Source organism: Myiozetetes cayanensis, unplaced genomic scaffold (genome assembly GCF_022539395.1).
Source record: "Myiozetetes cayanensis isolate MyiCay16 unplaced genomic scaffold, myiCay2020 scf2-11, whole genome shotgun sequence".
NCBI lineage: Eukaryota > Metazoa > Chordata > Aves > Passeriformes > Tyrannidae > Myiozetetes > Myiozetetes cayanensis.
In genome coordinates, this window is record NW_026087411.1 from 37,247,756 (window position 1) to 37,268,078 (window position 20,323).

At 35.2% G+C, this 20,323-nt stretch overlaps 1 protein-coding gene across 8 annotated transcripts in view; it reads right to left on the bottom strand.

Moving 5' to 3' along the window:
- The window catches only part of FMN2 (formin 2), a 155,826-nt gene that overhangs the window by 32,777 nt on the left and 102,726 nt on the right, over positions 1-20,323 (bottom strand). For all 8 annotated transcript variants that reach the window (XM_050314237.1, XM_050314236.1, XM_050314234.1 and 5 more), the window contains one exon: positions 14,712-14,804. In XM_050314237.1, the coding sequence (XP_050170194.1) occupies positions 14,712-14,804 (93 nt within the window). The remainder of the gene's footprint in view (positions 1-14,711; positions 14,805-20,323) is intronic.

The window sequence follows — 20,323 nt, forward strand, 5'->3', positions numbered from 1 at the left end:
TGCTAATTTGCAAGGTGAATTTTGGATTCCTAAAAGTCAGTAGGTTTTGGGACATGAAGAGGCTCTGAACTGTCCTGGTAACAAATGTAAATGGTAAAAAAATTCATATAGAAATCTAAAAAAGAAGAAACCTTTAAGTTATTTTTATTCCACTTTCCCGACATAGCTCTACAGGAATAATTAATTAAAAACATTTTGCTACATTGTAGATAAACTGCCTCTGGAAAGGTAAATCCTGATTTTAAATCTGGCAAAAAACAAAAGTAATGGCATAATTAGGGTACAAAGATAATCACTGATTTTCTGTTACAAATGTTTCAATCAAAAGCAATATGCAATATACACTGAAATAGGCATGAGAAATTTGTAGCAGAGATACACAAATGGAATTTCCCTATACTTTCTGCAGTCACAACAATGATCAGAGTTTTGTCCAATGCTGCAAATACTTTTTATTAGTAGCAACGTAGTCTGCTGTGTAGGGTGAGCAGTGCCAGGACGTTTGCAGCAGAAAACATTGTATTTAGTAATCATTACTTGAAGACTGCGGCTCCATCATTGTTATGCTGAAACTGAAAAAAAATCCCAGCAAACCACAAAAACTTGAGGGAGAGATGGGTAAATGTTCTCAAGGAAATTGAAGAGCATGTGAATCTTGCCTGATTACAGGTTTCAATACTGACTTGAAACTCAGCCCAGATTCTTCAAAAGGTTTGTGAGGGCTCACAACCCTTTTAAGTGAGCTTGAGCCCAGTGCTGACTGAATTTGGGCTGACCTAGAATTTTTCTTAAAAGCCTTGCATTGCTTTGGATAAGAAACCAGGTGAAACACCGCAGCTTTGACAGAATTTCATTAGTACTTTTTTTCTCTTCATATTTCAATCCTGAAGGTCAAGGTATGACTGGTAAAGACATAAAGTTCAAAAGCAAATAAAAATTGCACACAAACTCCCCAGATGAAGTGACATCAAACATCTAATTCTGTGTTAACCCATTCACTAAGTATCTGTGGATACAACTTTTAAAAGCAATCATTCTATTACTGAAAAATGTAATTTGCATTCTTTCAGTCAGACAATGCTTAGAAATGGAAGCTAGCATGTTCCAGCCTATGATAGTCTTTTAGTACATACATCATATTCATAGGATATAATTCTTTTTATCATTTCCAGGACTGATGAGATAGAATATCATCCAAGCTGCCAATTTTGGGTTTTTTCTTCTTTATTTCAACTGTTCTGTGCATGTGTACATACAATTATTTACCCACCAACAATGGAACAAATATTGCACAATTTACTTTTTGAGAGAGCAAGCATAACATATTATCCTAAACTTATCAAACCATGTCAGAATATCACCATTCTGGCACAAGTTTCCTATCAATTAAGAAAGAAAATAACTATGGTTCAGAGAAGAAGAAGAAATAAAAAAAACCCAAATCAACATACTTCTGGTGTCTGTATTTTTAATAATTTAATAGATAATGGGTATTACACAATGAAAAGAATTTTCAGAATCCCTGAATGATGCAAGTGCATGTAATAGTGCATTTTTATTTTTAAAAGTAATAAGTAGATATGCATAAGGCAGCTACTATACTCAGAAAGAGAGATTTCATCCTGCATCAGATCACCTTTTGGCATTAACAAGAGTCTTGCAAGGAAAGAATTTCTCTGAAGCAGAATTCCCTTGTAGTTTGGTCCAAATGTAATGACACCGTAACACATTTTGTATATTATCTAGAGGATATTTTTCAAGTGTAATTTTAATTTGCAACCCTTTTGCTTTCTCATTTTTCTAGATAGAAAATTTTAAGAAGAGAATGGAAACAATTCTGCTTCCACAAGATCACAAGTGGCACAAGTGAAAGAGAAGAAAACATGATATATACACTTAAAAGATCTGTCCCAGTCCAAAGAAAATATTCAGATGACTGCTTTTGCATTAGTATACAGTAAACATCCAAAAGCTGTAAAAATTAAGGGGAGAAAGTCTCCTTTTATCAAAACAACAAAAGTCTTACAATCTCCTGGATACAATGGAACAACTATTACACGTTGAAGCATCTGGAGATTGCTATAACTTCTGGAACAGGCCACTAATATGATCATCTGATATAAGTGGTTATTGGTATTTTGCTCTGTACTAATCACTCCATTGGCAAACTGCTTTCAACTTATTTTTCCTGTTTTATTAGGGAAGGAAAAACAATTTAGTTATGATGGATTCAGTTAAGTGTCCCAGAATGCACTAGAGCATCATTTCACTCAATATAATGCATCTTTACTAGTAGTCACTTCTTCCTCCAAAGTAGTTCATCACAAGTGTAAAAACAATGCGTGAAAGGCACTAGTTTGGCTTCTTCCTTTTGGTAGCCTATATTCATTAAGTGCCAAATACTAGCTGAAAGGTGTCCACCTTGGGAGAACATTTGTGACAGAAAAGTGTATTTCCAGTTACAAAAGAGAACACCTCCAGTAGGTTAAATAAAAAACAGAGTATCCATACTCACTCTACAGGGATCATACCATGGCTGACACAGGAAAATTGAACATTTCCATAGATACCATGGCAGATGAGCATATCTGAGCCCTATGTTCTGCCACTAAAATTATACTCTATCTTCAAGAAACAAGATCATTTCAGAAAGTCTTATTGATTTGTTTTGAAAAACATTTTTAAAAGTCTTGAAGTCATGAAGTAGCCATATCTGTTTTCATATATATTTGGAATCCATCAGCTGACCACAGCAGTGACTGCTTGCAGTTTTTCTGATAGATGTAGGAGTTCCCACTCTTGGGTCAGTTTTACTTCCCAAATATTCTATATTTTATTCACTGCTTCATCTTTTCTAAAACCCCTAGCTAAGAATTGTTTCCTTGATCTTTGATACCAACATGCTAAACCACCTAAAAATACACTGCTCCAAATCTATTAAAGACTTCATCATACCAGCAAATACTAGACACTCTATTTCATGTAATGAATAACTAAGCAAAGGTAACACTTTTATATGTCTGACTCTATATAATATAGGGTTTTATATACAGCTTTCATAATTCTGAAGACATATATTCTGTAAAATCCACTTCAAACACTAAGGCTGAAAAATAACCTTAGGTCATACTGAAAAATATGGCCATCTCAAAAACCAGAACATTTTAGAATGAAACTGACCTCTCACAGACCAAAGCTACTTTATCAAATATTTACAACATACACTGATTTAGTTACCTTTTCACTTTTGAAAGCATCTTTAATGCCTTCTTGTTGGATGACATTCCACTGGTTCCCTGCTTTTTCCATTAAGTTACCTTCAGATTATTTTGAGTTGGTCTCCCTTTAGAGCAAGGTCTATACCTCCTAAACACTTTATGTATTTGGTCAAAATTCAAGTACATTCCTTCCTCCCTACATCATTGCTTACCAAGCATGATGACTGTATTATATCTGAGGCCCTTGTATCAATTCTTTTAACTACAGGACATATGTATTTCTTCAAAAATTACTCACATAGGGTGTTCTAACTTCTATCTTAACATTTTTTGTATTTACTTAAATTTACTGCTTCATGTTTTATAATTGGGGCATAAAACTGGATTTCATGCAGTTCAAAATGAGCTTTCAAACAAGATCTCACAAATGAAGTCATAATTAACTTGTTTCTCAAATATTCTGTTGTTATCAGCATATATCTACATTCCAGAATGATACATGCCATTGTTCCATGTTTGCTCTTCCAATTCTTTTTGATTAGAGTCCTGCAAAGGTTACATATAAACTTCTAGAAAGGCACATATATGAGTAGTCATACTAAAGTGACCTATGCATTTATGAAAATCTGAAGTATCTCACCAAATCAAATGTGAAAAACATGAACAGGCATACTAGAAAATGCTGGTCTTCAGCAGAGCAGTATCGTTCACTTTTCTATAATTAGGCTTTCTTTTTTTAAGAAGCCTAGAAGATGAAATTAAATGAAAAGGAATTCAAATTTAAGGACATAAACCACGTATTGACCACAAATTGCCCCCTCTGACCTATATGGGAAGTGACATTTTGGATCTGTTATGCTAAGTTCTCTGCAGAAATCAAGCCACTCTGTGAATGAAGACAACTGCCAAGTATCGCTTCATTTTCAGTCCAATAAACTTTCTCTACTAGTCTTCTCCAAATGTAACCATTTTACCTTGTGCATTAAATCTAATTTTTAAAAAAGTTAATAGCATGAATATATCTATTTTCTATATGTACAGACTATTGTTTGTGCCGATAGATACTGTATATAACAACTGTTGTCTCTATTATCTCTGTTGTTGCAATTTCTTGTTTGAATGTAGAATATTTGACTCTGTTTTAAACTGTTTAACTGTTTGACTCTGTTTAAACTGGGGTTATTATGCTTCTATGTTAAACACATTGCTCAAAAAGCAGCAGAATTTTTGTTACTTGTTAATACAAAAAAAAAAAAGGAAACAATTAAAAACATTTTTTAAAAATCCTTGTTGCAGATTTACCAGGATCTTCAAAGAAGACACCTTTTTTTTCACCACAGTGGTATTGAGTGACTAGTAGCTAGGGTTTTGAAAATATACCAAACATCTCCTCTGGCAGTGCCACAAATTCCAAAAAAGTCCCAACGAAACTAAATTAAAAACAAAACTGAGGGATAGACTTTCTTAAAAAGTGTATGGAACATCAGGCAATTCATCTGTCACTTCTGACCCAGCTCCACTAAGAACTGAGGACCTGAGGTACCTAACAGAGGCCATGAGGATACCTTCTGTAGGTATATCAAGCATGTGTGTAGCACAGAAAGAAAATGGACATAGAGAAAATTCTGGATTAACTGGCATCCCAAAAAATGGCATGCAGTTACTCTGCTACTGTTAGGGTCTAATCTTCAAGTTTACAAGAGGTCTGTCAGCGCTTTTAAGAGAACTCTCCCATTCTCCTCGATAGTACATATACTTTTAAATGCCTTCAGAAAACACCAAAATAACACTTACAAGATTTTTGATTTTTTTTGCAGTTAGCATGTTATTCAAGACTGCATTTTGAAAAACCTTGAAATACCAAAGTAGAATAGCAAAGACACCAGAATCAGTAGAAAGCTCTTGAGAAAAGTCTATTTCTTCCTCCCCCTCTCCTCCCACTTCTCTTTAGACTTCTGCATTTGTTTTGCCTCAATTTTTGAATTTTATTGTTGTTTGTTATCTTTGCATGTTTTATTTAATAGGATTAATGTGCTAGGGACATGAGTGGCACCGGGAAGAACTAAGCCCTTTTGGATGGAAACTATCAAAAAAGAAATAGGTTTGGGGGGAAGACTGTAAAGAAAAGTTTGATGATCAATAATAGGTGCTCTGTAAAAAAAACCAACAAACCAAAAACAAATCGACCATTAAAATTTAAGCTTAGAGTTGAATATGCAAGGAATTTGATGAGAAAAATAGACACAAACCTAAAAATAAGAATTATCAATGTTCTTTATGTACTAGATAAACAGTCACAAAAGAAGTTGACCCACTGCTTCTGATTTAGAAATTATTCCAAGTAGACCTTGTAAGTCTACTTTAACAGCATTCAAATGCCCTGTCAGAGCTTTTGTTCCACCAGAACTTTTTGTTGTCGGTTTGTGGTATGATCTTGACCCAGTGATTACTGCCTGTAGTCACCGTCTGGCCCCAATCCCTGTTGCAATTTAAGCTATTTCTGCTGAACCAGTTTCAAAGGGCTGTGAGTAAGGAGATGCGCGAAACTGCCATCCCTTCTGATCTCCTGATCTCTCTTAGGGGAATATCACATCTTCTCAGGTAATTGAATACAGGAACGCATCTGAGTAATCTCAGATGGAAGGCAACAAGAATCCTTTCATCTGCTTGTCCATGTCCTAAATCTTTTTGCTTTTTTCCTCTCTTTTTATTTAGAGTGTTAACTAGTATTTGTTTATAATTAGCTAGAGCTATGAATGTGCTTTCCAATAACTTTCAAGTGGAGCCAGGTTTTTTTTGGGGGGGGTTGTGTCTTGGGGTTTTTTTGACAGATACAATACCTTTTCAATTACTCATTAGACCTACACTGTTATAGTTTTGAGAATTTCTATTTACCCTGAATAAAGATCCAAGTACATTTGGATGGCTTATTATCAGGTACATTCATGCAAAGAAAGCTTTACGAGAGAAAATAGCAGAATTTTTTCTGGAAATCCTAGCAAGAGTCTTACACCCTTCTGCACTCCCTATGACAAATTTATAGAAGGTTGTGAACACGAAGAATATCTGCTTCCTCTCCCCCATTTTCTAAGGTTTTCATGCCTACATGTAAAAGAACATTCTTCATTCAGACCCCAGTTTCTTGAAGATAACTTGGGACAGAACACCTAATATGTTGAAAAATGATGTTGTTCCATTTCTTTTCAAAACCTATAATAAGTTCAACACATAAACATTTATCTTAGTTCTAACCAATTGTACTTCACAATGACTTTATACTCTTACACCAAAGGAACTCAAATTATATGCTAACCCGATAGATTATGAGCAAGATTTATGGAACCACAGATTAAAATTTCAGTGAATACATAAGGACAGAAACTTGAACTTTGTTGGAAGTTAGAAAAAATTAAGCCTTTGAAAACTATAAAAAGGAACTTACTTTTCAGATTAATAACTATATTAATAATAAAACCAAAAAACTTCATCTCAAGTTCTATTGATGCTGTGTTTTAAGACACAAGCTTTCTCCACATTTTGCTGTTTGTGTCCTCTTTTAATCCATCTCAAGCAACAATTTGGTAAGATGATGGTTATTTTTGCCTCAGTCTTTATCAGCAAGTGCTCCAGCCACACTGCCCAAGTTGCAGAAGGCAAAGGCAGGGACTGGGAGAATGCAGAATCACCCACTGTAGGAGAAGATCGGTTTGAGACCAACTAAGGAACCTGAAGATGCAGAAGTCCATGGGACCTGATGAGATGCATCCACAGGTCCTGAGGGAATTGGCAGAGGAAGTGACTAAGCCACTATCCATCCTGTTTGAGAAACTATGGCAGTCCAGTGAAGTTCCCAATGATTTGAAAAGTGGAAACACAGACCCTGTTTTTAAAAAGGGAAGGAAGACCCAAGGAACTACAGGCTAGTCAGTCTCAACTCAGTACCCAGCAAGATCATGGAGCAGATTCTCCTGGAATCTATCCTAAGGCATATGGAAAACACAGACGTTACTGTGACAGCCAACATGGCTTCACTAAAGGGCAAATAGTGCCAGACCAATTTGATGACCTTCTACGATGAGGTTACAGCGTTGGTGGATAAGGGAAGACTGATGTCATCTGCTTGGACTTATACAAAGCATTTGGCACTGTCCTGCATGACATTCTTGTCTCTAAACTGGAGAGACATGGGTTTGATAGATGGAACACTGCGTGGATAAAAAGCTGGCTGGATGGTTGCGCTCCAAGAGTTGTGGTGAACAGCTCAATGTCCAAATGGAAAGCAGTGATAAGTGGCATTCCTCAGAGGTCAGTATTGGGACCACCACTTTTTAACATCTTTCTCAGCAACATCGACAGTGGGATTGAGAGCACACTTGTCAAGTTTGCCGACAACACTGAGCTGTGTGGTGCAGTTGACATACTGGAAGGAAGGGATGCCATCCAGAGGGACCGTGACAGGCTTGAGAGGTGGGTCTGGGTGAACCTCATAAAGTTCAATATGGCCAACTGCAAGGCCCTGCGTCTGGGTCAGGCCAGTCCTAAGCACAAACACAGGCTGGGTAGAGAGAATGGATTTAGAGCAGATCAGAGGAGTAGGACTCAGGGGTGTTGGCTGACGAGAAGCTCAACATGACTCAGCAGTGAGCACCTGCAGGCCAGAAAGCCAACTGTGTCCTGGGCTGCATCAAAAGCAGTGTGGCCAGAAGATCAAAGAAATGATTCTTCCCTTCTACTCTACACTAGGGAGACCCACTTGGGGCACTGCATCCAGCTCTGGGCCCCCAACCTAAGAAGGATGTGAACCTGTTGAAGCAATAACATAGAAGGGTTCTGCAGATGATAAGAAGGTTCTGGGGAGACCTTATAGCAGCCTACCAGTACATAAAGGGGGCTTACAAGAGAGGTGGAGAGGAACATTTTACAGGGACATTTAGTGATAGGACAAGGGGAAATGGCTTTAAACTGAAAGACAGTAGGTTTACATTAGAGGTAAGGAATAAATTCTTCACTGAGAGGGTCGTGAGGCACTGCAACAGGTTGTCCAGAGAGTTTGTGGATGTCCCATTCCTGAAAGCATTTGTGGCTTGATTGGATGGGGCTTTAAACAACCCAGTCTAGCGGAATGTGTCCCTGTCCATGGTAGGGGGGTTGCAACTAGATGATTTTTCAGGTCCCTTCCAACTCAAAGCATTCTGTGATTTGCCACTCTTTGAAAGATGACATCTCCTATCAGCTGAATTGAGGGAGAGAGAAGAGGGACGCAAATCCAACACTTAAAAAGCCCCCCAGACATGAAAACCACTACAAAAAAACTACCCAGAAAATCACTCCATCTTACTTAGTTATGTGTATTCAGGAACTACTCACTATAATGTTGCCATGTCATATTCACATAAGTAAAATACATTGATTTTGGAGTGCAGCTGTGAGCTCCTCACTCCATGTTCCCTGCTACTGATCTTAAATCTTACACTGCTCAATGGTCTCAGTCAGGTCATGACTAGGCAGTTAACAGATATGCAGTTAGCTAGCATATCTATGACTAAATCATTGTTATTAGTGCTGTAAAGATATTGCAAGAGATTTCAGGCCTGCCTTAAAGAGAAGGTTGTTCAGCTGGACTGTCTGGACTCCACAGTGCTAAAGAACATGTTGTGTCATTGTGTCATGAAAGAGCTAGGTACTTTTAAGCTTTCGTGTCCTCCTCTTCTTTTTCCTTCTCCATCCCACGAACTATGTGGTAAAAGCAATGTTATTTGAATACATTTTTACTGGAACAGAGACTTAAAATGTGAATTATTCACACCCCCCCCCCCCAATATCCACAAGGTTTTTAGTAATTTTTTTCAGAATGTAATTTTGTCAGAGTATTTTGAATTGGATGACTTGTATCATACTATTGTGATACTCATGCATTGATCTGTTCTCATGTGATGCCAAAATACCTTTTTAACTCTACCACACCTGTGCTGTGTGCAACTGCTGTATAGATGCCTACAAAAATGACTAAATGAGATCCTGTGCCAAAGGCACAAAAAGCTGCCAGCCTCAGTCTTTGAGGCTACTACAGCGAAGCCTGTCTCGTGTTGCAAATGCAACACAATCTGAATTAGGATTATTATGTAAAAATGTATGCCAATGGAGGTGCTGACATCTGAGGTAGGGACAAGTTTATATCTTGCCGACATTAAACTATTTATCAGCATTAAGATGTCAGTGTGAGATTAAAAAAATACTTTCACCACTCAAAGAACAAGTTTTAAAAGTTCCTTCAATAATTCAACAAAAAGAATAATAACAAAAATGTAAACACTCATAAAATTAAATTGCTTAAGTTGAATTCCTGTATCTTTTGTTTGAATGACTTCATGTTGCTTACTTTTCATATCCTTCCAACATTTTCCCCTCAAATGAAAAAATTCAATTTTAAAAATTTTAGTAATGAGCATATTTTGATAATGATGATAATATTTAAAGTAAGTGCCTCTACATAAATCTACCAATATCCAACTTCTTAATGCTCTGTGCATTTTTTCAAAGAAAAACAAAACCATTTATTCATATATCTTCCTAGCCATCTTTCAGTCACATTTTCCTCAATTTACTTTTAGAAAAATTACACAGTACTGCTATGTTCTCCCTTGTATTAATCAAATTATAAAAGCAACATTAAAGAAAATGAAATCTGCAAAATCAATCATTCTGGGGTAGAAAATGCCAGAATTAAGATTACCCTAGCAGTACTCATTTTGCAATCATCTACAATAGTTCTGGAGCCAGGAACTTAACCCAGCCATCCAAGATTCAGTCTGGTGCTTTAGTCTCATTCACAATCCATCATTTGATGATGCACAGCCTTTTGCTGCTTGACCTAAAAGAAAAGTCACGGTCAACTATCTGGTTACAGCTGCAGTGATAAATGCAACACACTGTGATTTATACACTCATTTACTAACAGTTTGGAAACTGGGTTCCTGAATGCTCTTCCAGGCAAAGGAGAGAGATGGTTATAGAGTGTTCACCTAAAAGGTCAGTTTTAGCATCATTATTCTGCAAGATCACGAGGATGTGGCTAAAAAATAGTTCTAGAGAAGAGTCTGTATTCTTGGGTCCAGCAGAACAAAATCTGAGGCTGGTATTCATTCACAATAGCAAAACTCCAGAGTTTTGCAAAATTAAGACTAGAAGGAACCAAAGGTTGAATGGTTACCTTGTGGTCCCAAACTTGCAATCACACTGGAATTATTCCCAATGCTTTTAGATGAACTAGCCAAAGATAAGAAATTTCTGGTTTTACCTCTGCAAACAATGTTTTTATTTCTTATGACATAATGTTTTTTCTAAAGTCTAAAGTATACTTCCCAAACAAGGGAACTTGTACTTCCTATTCTGAGGGAGCGATGGTTGCTGCCTCCTGTCATAAGTTTCCTGCCTTATCAAGTTGACAAGAATTCACAGCCTAGACAGAGTCTCAACAACAAACACACAAAGACTGCTTTTCACTGCAAAATTAACCACATTTAAAACCTGGGGACTGCGAATCATTTGTGGTTCATGCAGGCATAATTCTTTCAACATGAGCTGGCTATCCTAGCAAGTAGGGACAAGGTTAAAGGATTACTAACTGTTAATGAAATTCCTCTACAAATTGCATGATGATTAGCACACTCAGCATTTCTTCACTGTCCTGTGTATCAGACACATTTCCCCCAGGAAAACAAGCTTTCCAAAGTAGTGGATGTGATCTCTCATGTATTTGCATCCCTATCTATCCACAAATACATATGAAACAATGGAGACAAGGTTCCCAAATAGCATTCTCCTTTCAATCTCTCTTATTCAAATTGTGATAACTTGTGAGGAGTAACTAACTCAAAGATAGAAAATGTGACTATATATCCTATATTGGGGAGATGCAAATTTTAAATTCCTGCTGTTTGGTGTGAATAATTTTTTATGGGAAAAGTACAGTTGTTTTACTAAATTTCACAGTTATATGTTACTCACATATTGGAAACCCTTACAGAAATGGTTATAACAAACTAAAAAATCAACAATATCATTTTGGAAAGTCTTGTATATTCTCACAATTTTTCTACAATCTCCTTTTTTGAAGTAGTTCTTCTTTTTCTTTTTTTTTTCTCCCCCTTTTTTAAACCCCATGGTTATTAAGAAGTTCAGAAAAAAAAAATTAACATTTGTATGAACAGGAGAAGGACATTATATGATTGATGATTTGCAGTATGAAGACTTAAAAAGAGGAAAGAAAACATAGAAGAACACAGAGGATTGCCTTGGAGGCTTTGAGGCACAAGACCCTCAGAAATCCAACCCACAGGATAAGTCATGCTTGTAAATCACAAATAACCACTAGGCCAATGTAGAGAGGACAGGACAAGTAGTTTAATTTTCTGTTAAGTAGAATGATAATTTTAAGAATAACCCTGAAGTCCATCAGAAAAATGACTGGCATCCTGTTACTTACTAATTTGCATACTTTGATGATATCCTAGTTATTTAGCCCACGGACTTGGTTGGCAAGGCAAATGCTGAATAGCCTTCATCATATATACTACTAGCATTTTCATCTAAAAACATTATGATTCTGAATACATTCTTGCCTCTTTCCCTTCTTTAGCTGTCAAATGAAATCATCTTTACACGATAGCTAATGATATATAACCTTTCTTTGCCTCTGATGAATCTAATAATTAAACAAATCTTTTTTAATTTTAACACTTAATACGTCACTGGTAACAATTAGCTAGATTGCAGTATTGTAATTTAAAGTTATCTACCAGTGTATGACAATAACTATTCTTACAAATCAGAGCCTTTCTAACCTCTTGCCAAGGATATTTCATTTGATGTCCAAATTTTCTTGCCTACGGGAAAACCATTTTCCATTTTAGCTGCTAGCAACAAGTATAAGTGAATATGCTGTAAATAACTAGCTACTTTGAACTTTTAGGTCCCATTATGCACACAAGTTATCTACTCTGTAAAGGCATCATATAAACATGCCAAATTATTCAACCTTATGAAAAATGCTTTTCATCTGAATTACAAGTTAAAACTTTCTGACTTTAGAGAAACTGGAACTTGAAAAGATAAAAACTTTAAGCTTGATTTTTCTTTGCCCAGAGCATATGTTATATAAACAAAAATCCCCAAAAGGTGCCAAGAATTGTCCCTCTGTTTTTCTAAATGATCATGTGTGCAGTCTAGCTGAAAAGACTCATCGATTATGTCTACATAAACAACAAAAGCCCTTAGAAAAAATATCTAGATCAAAAGCTTGTCAAACACTGAACAGGAAAGAGAAATCCTGCTTTAAACATGGCCTCTTTCAAGTCTGAATTCAATCCCATGAAGTAAAAACAAAGGATTTCATAATGAAAGGTATTTAAATTACTTTATTTTTGGAACTTAACCAGGGATTCTTTTTTCCTATATGTTAACCTTTGTCTTTCTTACACTGGGACAGAATTCTGCACAATAGGCCTTGCAGTTTAAAAAAGAAAATGTGGAAATTGTTTAATCACAGTTAACTGTGTTCACAATACGTATTTCCAATTATTTTCATTAAAATTAGACACTGACATTTTTACTGATATGCATTTCTCCTTTTGTCAATAAACTATTAATATGGCAACACAACAAAGTTCTTAATGGATGAGATTAATTTTTTTTTTTGGTCTTTTTCCTCGCTCTCCAAAAGTACAGACACATAATCAAGAAAGACAATTGCATATCCTTGCAGAAACAGACCAGATCACTATATAGATTATATAAAATTATCTTCTGGAAGGTGTAGTTAGAAATCACAAAGTAAGCCAAGGCCTAAATTCCAATATTTCCATAAGTATGGTTCCTAAAAGAATTAACAGAAATTTAACAGACAGATGTCTGTTGAAATATAATTATAGAATCATTGGGTTGGAAGCGACCTTAAGATCATCTAGTTCCAACATCCCTGTCATGGACAGGGACACCTTTCACTAGACCAGGTTGCTCAGAGTTCCACCCAACCTGGCCTTGAACAATTTCAGGGATAAGCTCTGTGTTTGATTTCCTACTCTATTATTAAGGTTAATATGCAAACATATGGCATGATTTACAATATATCATTAATAATCTCTTTCAGACAAATTTGTGATTTGAATTTCCCCTATGTATACATACAAACAATAACATAAACCTAACGCAAAACACTTGCAACATGTATGATCGTGTCACTACTGTAATATTAATACGTAATGTACATAATCAGAATCCAGTTTTACATCAGTTCATACCTATTATTGCTGGACAAACATGGCTAGTATATGTTTGTCTTAGAAAACATCAGTTCACATTTGGTGATTCAAAATAGTGAGTTTGCTCAATTTATTAACTGTAATTGAGAGTCCTGTAGCATGGATCAGTACACAGTAGAACACATGAGCAACCTGTCTAGTCCCCTCCAGTCCAAGCCACTCAATGATTCTGTATGTACTCCACTTTTTAAAATGTTTGGATAGATGGTCGTCTTGGATAATAGATCCAGGAAAAAATAAATGCATATCTGACCGGCCTCTCAAACATAAAGCTCACCCAGTCAATAAAGATTTTTACATATGGTAGCTATTTAACACATCTCGAGGCTAATGAATTACTGACAGGTCCATTGAATCAGCACAAAATCAAATAATTTGCCTGTTCAGAAGACAACAGGTCCACCTTCGATTATAAAATGGAGTATTAAGGCAGAAGGAGCAACAAATTGTTAAAGTTATGTTGGTGTACTCATCACGGAATTTTAACCCTGATGCATTGAATTCTAACTTGTATTAAAAAGCAAATTGTTCAATACGGAGTATACTCTTTCAGAGTAGTATTTCAAGAGATGCTCTGATATATCATATCTCCTATAATCTTGTCAAAAATGGTCCAATAAAGCATAGTCTATTTAATTTTAAAGTGTTTTCCTTCTAATACTCAGGTTGCCAGTCAATCATGGATATTTCTAATATATTTTCTCTTGCAGTATTTTCTATTAATCACATCCAAGTATTTCATATGAATTTACCTTATCTCTGGAAAACCTTTAACTACTTTTGCTATGCTTATTCCATGTTTTTTGGTGCATACAAGAGAATTATCTCTTTGGAATGAAATTAATGAAACAGATCCAGCTTCAACAATTTTTCAAGGAACAAAGGCTGTAAATTTGTTTTCTACTGGAATGTTGAACTAATCAGAAGATTACATACTCAAGCCAATAGCATTTGTCTTTGCTGTCTTTGCTGTCATGCAAAAGAGAGTGAGTCACCTACAGTACAAGAGAATCATTTTGCAAATCTTTTAGAACTGTGTGGCATCTGATTAAACTAATCCACATCTTTCTATGATGCCAAAATAAACAGTCCCTTTCCCACAATGTATAAACATTGTTCCCATAACTTTCCTTTGAAATGTCATGAAAAGGTTAAGTGACGTTTCATTATTTACCTTGACTAATGAATTGCTCCATGTTGTCTTTGAAAGGCTGGAGGTGCTCCTCTAGTGATAGCTGATAAACTTTTGCTGCTTCTGTCTCACATGCTGAAATTCAAGTAACAGATTAGTTCAGGATGACACATCATTACATACTGTAATAAAAGACACTTTAATTCATAGCCAGTGAAACTGTTGGAATATGTGCCTCAAACACACTACTTCAAGTACAAACACAGTGATAATGTATTCAGGAACAGTTTTGTTCCTGGTCAAATATTTTTGACCAAAATATGGAAATAATTTTTGGCCAGTGTGTGAGTTTAAATGAGTTGTAGCAAAAATTAACTAGAGTTTTGAATTATTTTGAAGGAAAAAGGCAAATTTAGAGGGAAGAATTGTAGGGGAAAAAAATTGCAAACTGAGATTCCATGCCATGTTCATATACCTGGCCCAAGGTGACAGTACCTGAATCAAAGATCAAATGCAAAACCTGCACCAAATAGTAGGAATGATCTTAATTTAGGGAGTAAAGCCAGATGGGAGCTTGATACTTGACAAAACAACAGTTGTAGTAGAAGTGCATTGCATTGTTCAAAAGTAATAGTGCAAAAGGATTAAAATGAAGGATTTTAAGAGTACAGTTCTCATGGTTTGAACTCTATGAAAGACCTTGGAGCATATCTTGGTTCTTACTGCACTAGAGACCAGGACAGAGAAGCTGGAACCTAAAGCAGGTCTGACACAGATTATTCATTTGTAAGTACCATCATACTCCCACCAATTATCCAAGTTAATTTAACTTGGGACAACTGAAGACTTGAGACTGTTACTTCAGGTGAATGTTAAGCTCAGATTTCCATTATAGGGGAAATCTCTTTAGGCTGCAATAAGTTCCCATCATTCAACAGAAATGATTCCTGCTTGATTCTGCCTCAAAATTCCTAGTAAAAGTGCACACATTCTAAAATGCTTATCTTCCTTGTTTACCCTCCAGGGTTTTTTTAAGCAAAAAAGAATTATTAGTATGTCTTTAAATACAGAAAACTGGTTAGACATTTAAAAAATATTTTGAAGCTGTAGAAAGCACTATCATAATGTTTAAAATGCACATATACAGAAAAGAAGACTGGCTCAAATAAATGGTAACTCTACATAAGTGGAGTAAAACCAGGATGACAATAACAATTTAATTTTTTAACTTTATTTTTTTTTAAGCTTAGAGAAAAATAGAAAGAAACACCAGTAGATTTTAGGGGAAAAATAAGCATGAATATATCTAATTAGACAAGTAACCTGCTTATGAAGCAATATTAAAAAGAATAAACCTAAACCCCCTACAAATATAGTCATATAATGTATAATTACATAATTACAAGACTGTATTTTGAAAGGAATTTTAAACAAAATTTTTAGTTAACGCTTCTGAAATAGAGAAGGGGATCCAAATGACCATGAATTTTCTTAAAACACATGACAGATAAGAAGTAGAGAAGTTATGTACTATTCTACAAAGGAACACATTCTATAATGGTAATATATAGAATTTCTATCATGCTTTTCTCTTTTTCAGAAATAAGTGGCAAAGCTGAAAAAGGCTATAGAACCTACCATAACATTTAATATCACCAAAATTTCATACTTTTTCCCAGAACATGGATTAAATATTTTTCAGAGCAGTACAGCATTATACTCTCTTTAAGTAGTGTCTATACTCATGATGAACTCCTGATCTCTCAGGCACTCTGAGAGAAGTGTAGATCTAATGAAGACTCATGCCTACCAAAAATCTTAGCCTATATCCAGTGTCAACCACCTGAAGCAGTGTCTTTCAAAATGTGTGTGGAAATGTGGCATATTCTATGCTTTATATTCAATTTATTACAGGAAAAAAAAAGTGTAATATTGTCAGAATGAAGTGTCTCTTCTTTAACCAGATACTAGAAGCTCTTTCACAGATGATTTGTTTGTGCATATATGTGGGGTGTGGGAAAGGGTGTGCTGTTAATGATAGCTTTGTTTCTTCATTTTTTGGTGGAGTTATTTTTGTTTATTTCTTCCCACCCCCCGTTCCACCCACAAAAAGACTAATATCAGTGATGTTCAGAAGAAAGATAGTTCAGGTCCATTTTTGACCCTATTCCTGAGCTGCAAACAATAAGTAATTACAATACAAAAGAAAACACAGGAAACAAAAATCCCTTTCTCTTGTTTTATAGAGAGTAAAATATCATACGTAGCTTCAGACTTTAAAAGTTGACAAATTCTGTCATTATTACCATACTAATATCAGTATTATGATGCTTAAAACAAACTAGTTCATCAGATGCTTTCTTCATTAAAGAATTAACAGGCCTATAAGCTCATCTTAAGTTTATCAGTTTTTCAGATCACCAAGACTGGAATCATGGTCTTTGTGCACAACCTGTTAGATATACCACTAATTTATCTGTCCTATAATTTGTCACTGGAGTATAAACCCTCTCTACTTGTATGAGCTATCACTATTCCTCACTGTAAATGAAGAAATTAAAGTGTTGATCACATGAAAGTAATACAAAATACCAGATACTTATCAGTATTTTTGTCCAAGTGAAGAAATAAGATAAAGAATAAATGTTTGTGTCAGAAGAATAACTTCTAAGCAACATGGAAGTAACACATGGGGAAAAAAAAGTATGTGAGAATACTCACAGCCTTCTAAATTTGATTTTGTTTTTTAACCTCAGCTTCATATTCCAACACATTTATCACTATGAAACAGCCCACATAAACATTCCAGATATCAAAGGAATAGGTGGCAAAGGGGACCCTCCTGTGACAACTTTGTAAAAGTTTTGTCTAAAACAAAAGCTTGTCTGATTTTTCAGAACAGGTTCAAAACTCACTCTGTTATCATTCCTATTCTCAAAGGTTCAGTTTATTCTCTCATCTTGGGAGATGTGGATACAACTGAAAAACTTAGACAAAAGCTGGTATATTTCTAAACTTCATTTACTTCAAGTAAATTTTAAATTTCCTTGTAATGAAAGAATTGAAAGATATGCAAGGCACCACAAATGAGTCATGTAGGCAGTCGCACAAGCCAAGCACTAGGTAGAAGCTTATATCCCAAGATAAAATTGCACAAACAGGAATAAAGAAAGATAAAAACTTCTCTATGTTGCTTTGGAGCAAGGTGAAGGTTTCACTATCTTGTAGTCCCAAATACTCAGTCCTCATGCACTGATCTTATACCTTCCAAAGGTATCAAGTTCTAAGCAAAAGCTGGCAAAGGCAGAGACACCTCTTCTCCAAAACTCTAAATCAGTTTTAACATATAAGTAAACTATAAGCAATGGAAAAGACCAGTGTGGGAAAACCTTCTAAATTTTGGGCAATTCAGACTGGTAGCTTTTTGCCCATACATTCACAGGTCTCTCAAATGCTCCTGATCTAGAAATTGATGAGAAAATCTATGTTCAAAACCAGTTGAGAGATTTAAACAAATTGCAATTCCAGCTGTATCAACTATTTCAAGAATCTTATCTCATTATCCATTTCTGTGTTAAAATACAATTAATTGCATTTTCTTCAAGCTACTGTGTTGGCTTGCTCATCCTATTTTTTTCATTTTATTTTATGTCAATATATTAAAAATACATAAATTTTCAAAAGAGCCAGTATCAGCTAAGACATCTATACCGAAAAGGAAAAGTCGCTAAACATTCCATGCTTTGTACTAACATTTTTAATAAGTGAGTCTGATAAATGATCTAAAATGCAACCAGTCGCATTACCAAAAATAGTTGCTTCACTTTTTTAAAAAAGAAAAAAAATGTTTTCAGCATTCAGACTATCTTTTTAAAGCATAATGTTTTCCAGCTAGTTCTGTTGGATGCTAAATTTTAGCCCTTGGAAGCACAAACCTCTTCTAATAATAAAATATGTCTTTTTGAACAAAATGTGTGAGCAGATGATTAGCTGCTCCTCAGTCTTACTGCATTGTCTCTGGTCAGGATAATAATAAGCAGCATGATTTTTTTGTTTCAACATACCCAAAACATAAAAAGTCAATCAAAAAGAAAACCAACCAGCCAAACAAAAACCCAAAACTCAACAACAACAAGCAATCTAGCAAAAAAAGATCAAAAGAAAAGCAAGCAGAATTTTTAAATACCTTTGATGAGTAATAAAGAGGTTCATGAAGCTGTTTTTGTTAACTACTTCTGAAACCACATACTTATCTATAGAAGTCTGATAGAATTCAAGTGGATTTTCAAGGTTGTTTAAGGTTGTTATGAGAGCATAAGTTTAATTAAAACTTGATAGACTATTTGTTTTTAAGCCTTTAAGGAAGTTTTGAAATTATGTCCCTAATTTTCTGAGGTTCTGAGTACTCAGACTTCCACAGGTGATGTGCCTGTGTCCTACTTGTTTGAAAAGTTTATAACAGCATAACCACTGTTTTCACAACTTCCTCAGTACTTTCTGGATTCTTTACAACTGCAACCTGTGAACTTTAAAAGAAAGCTTAGACTTCATCCAAAGGAAACCACACTGGCTTCATCAAAAGACAAACTCTGATGAATCCAGCCACAAATACAGAAAGAGCCCCTAATTTCTTACACTAAGAACTGCTGAGTCTTCAAGGGCTTCCATAGACACTTCCTTGTTTGGAGTTTTAAGGACAGTAAAATATGACTCACAGATTGACTGAAAGCCTAGCTTTAGTTTACATCTGGTTTAGGTTTAGAGGTCTGCATGCTGCATAGCTGCAGCAATTAACCCTTTCAGTAATAACTGAACAAACAGCTACAATGTGTGGATGCGTATCTGTTAATGAATAGACAAAAGGAAAGATTTAATTTGGTTAAAACTATAGCTGCTTCTGTAAAGGTAGACTGTACAGATAACTGTAGGATTGACCAAAACCACTAATGTTGCTGTATTATTTTGCTATTAATTACCTTGAGAGATTTGGCATTTTATTATAAAAGACTGAAGGCATATTTTCATCATAACATGAATCTATGCATCATTTAGGAAAAATCAAAAGATTTATTTCCTAATTGTGAAAATTTTTCATTCATGTTTATATCAAAACTATTGTCAGAGAAGAACAAAAACACAGACATTTAAAAGTATCTTGGAACAGAACATATTTGATGATGCAATGAATTCAAACTCTGAAGAATATAGATTTTTATGCAGTTCTCCAGCTTCCCATCTTCTTTTGAAACTTGAAATATCAATGTACAAACATATTAAAAAAGAAAATCTGAAGTTTTTGGGAAACCTCTTAGGATGCACTTAATTTCATCAAACTTTAGCTATTTAAAAGGCAGACCATCAGACTAGACTCAAGACCTTTCCTTTGCAGAAAAAATCAATCAATCAATCCTCAGATTGTCCTTCTTCTGCTTTAGAAGAATAATCCCTTCCTTTTCTTCCATCTGAATTAGGGCCTTAAATGGCTTAAGACTGCTCAATTTTGTTAACTGAAGTTGAAATTAATACCACACCTGAACAAGAAGTGGCATTGAAATGTTGCCAAAATCTCAGCCCCATAATCAGAACTGTGATGGAAACAGTCTAGGGAATATGAAAAGATACGAGGATGTGCGTATGTGCACGTGTGTGTATGA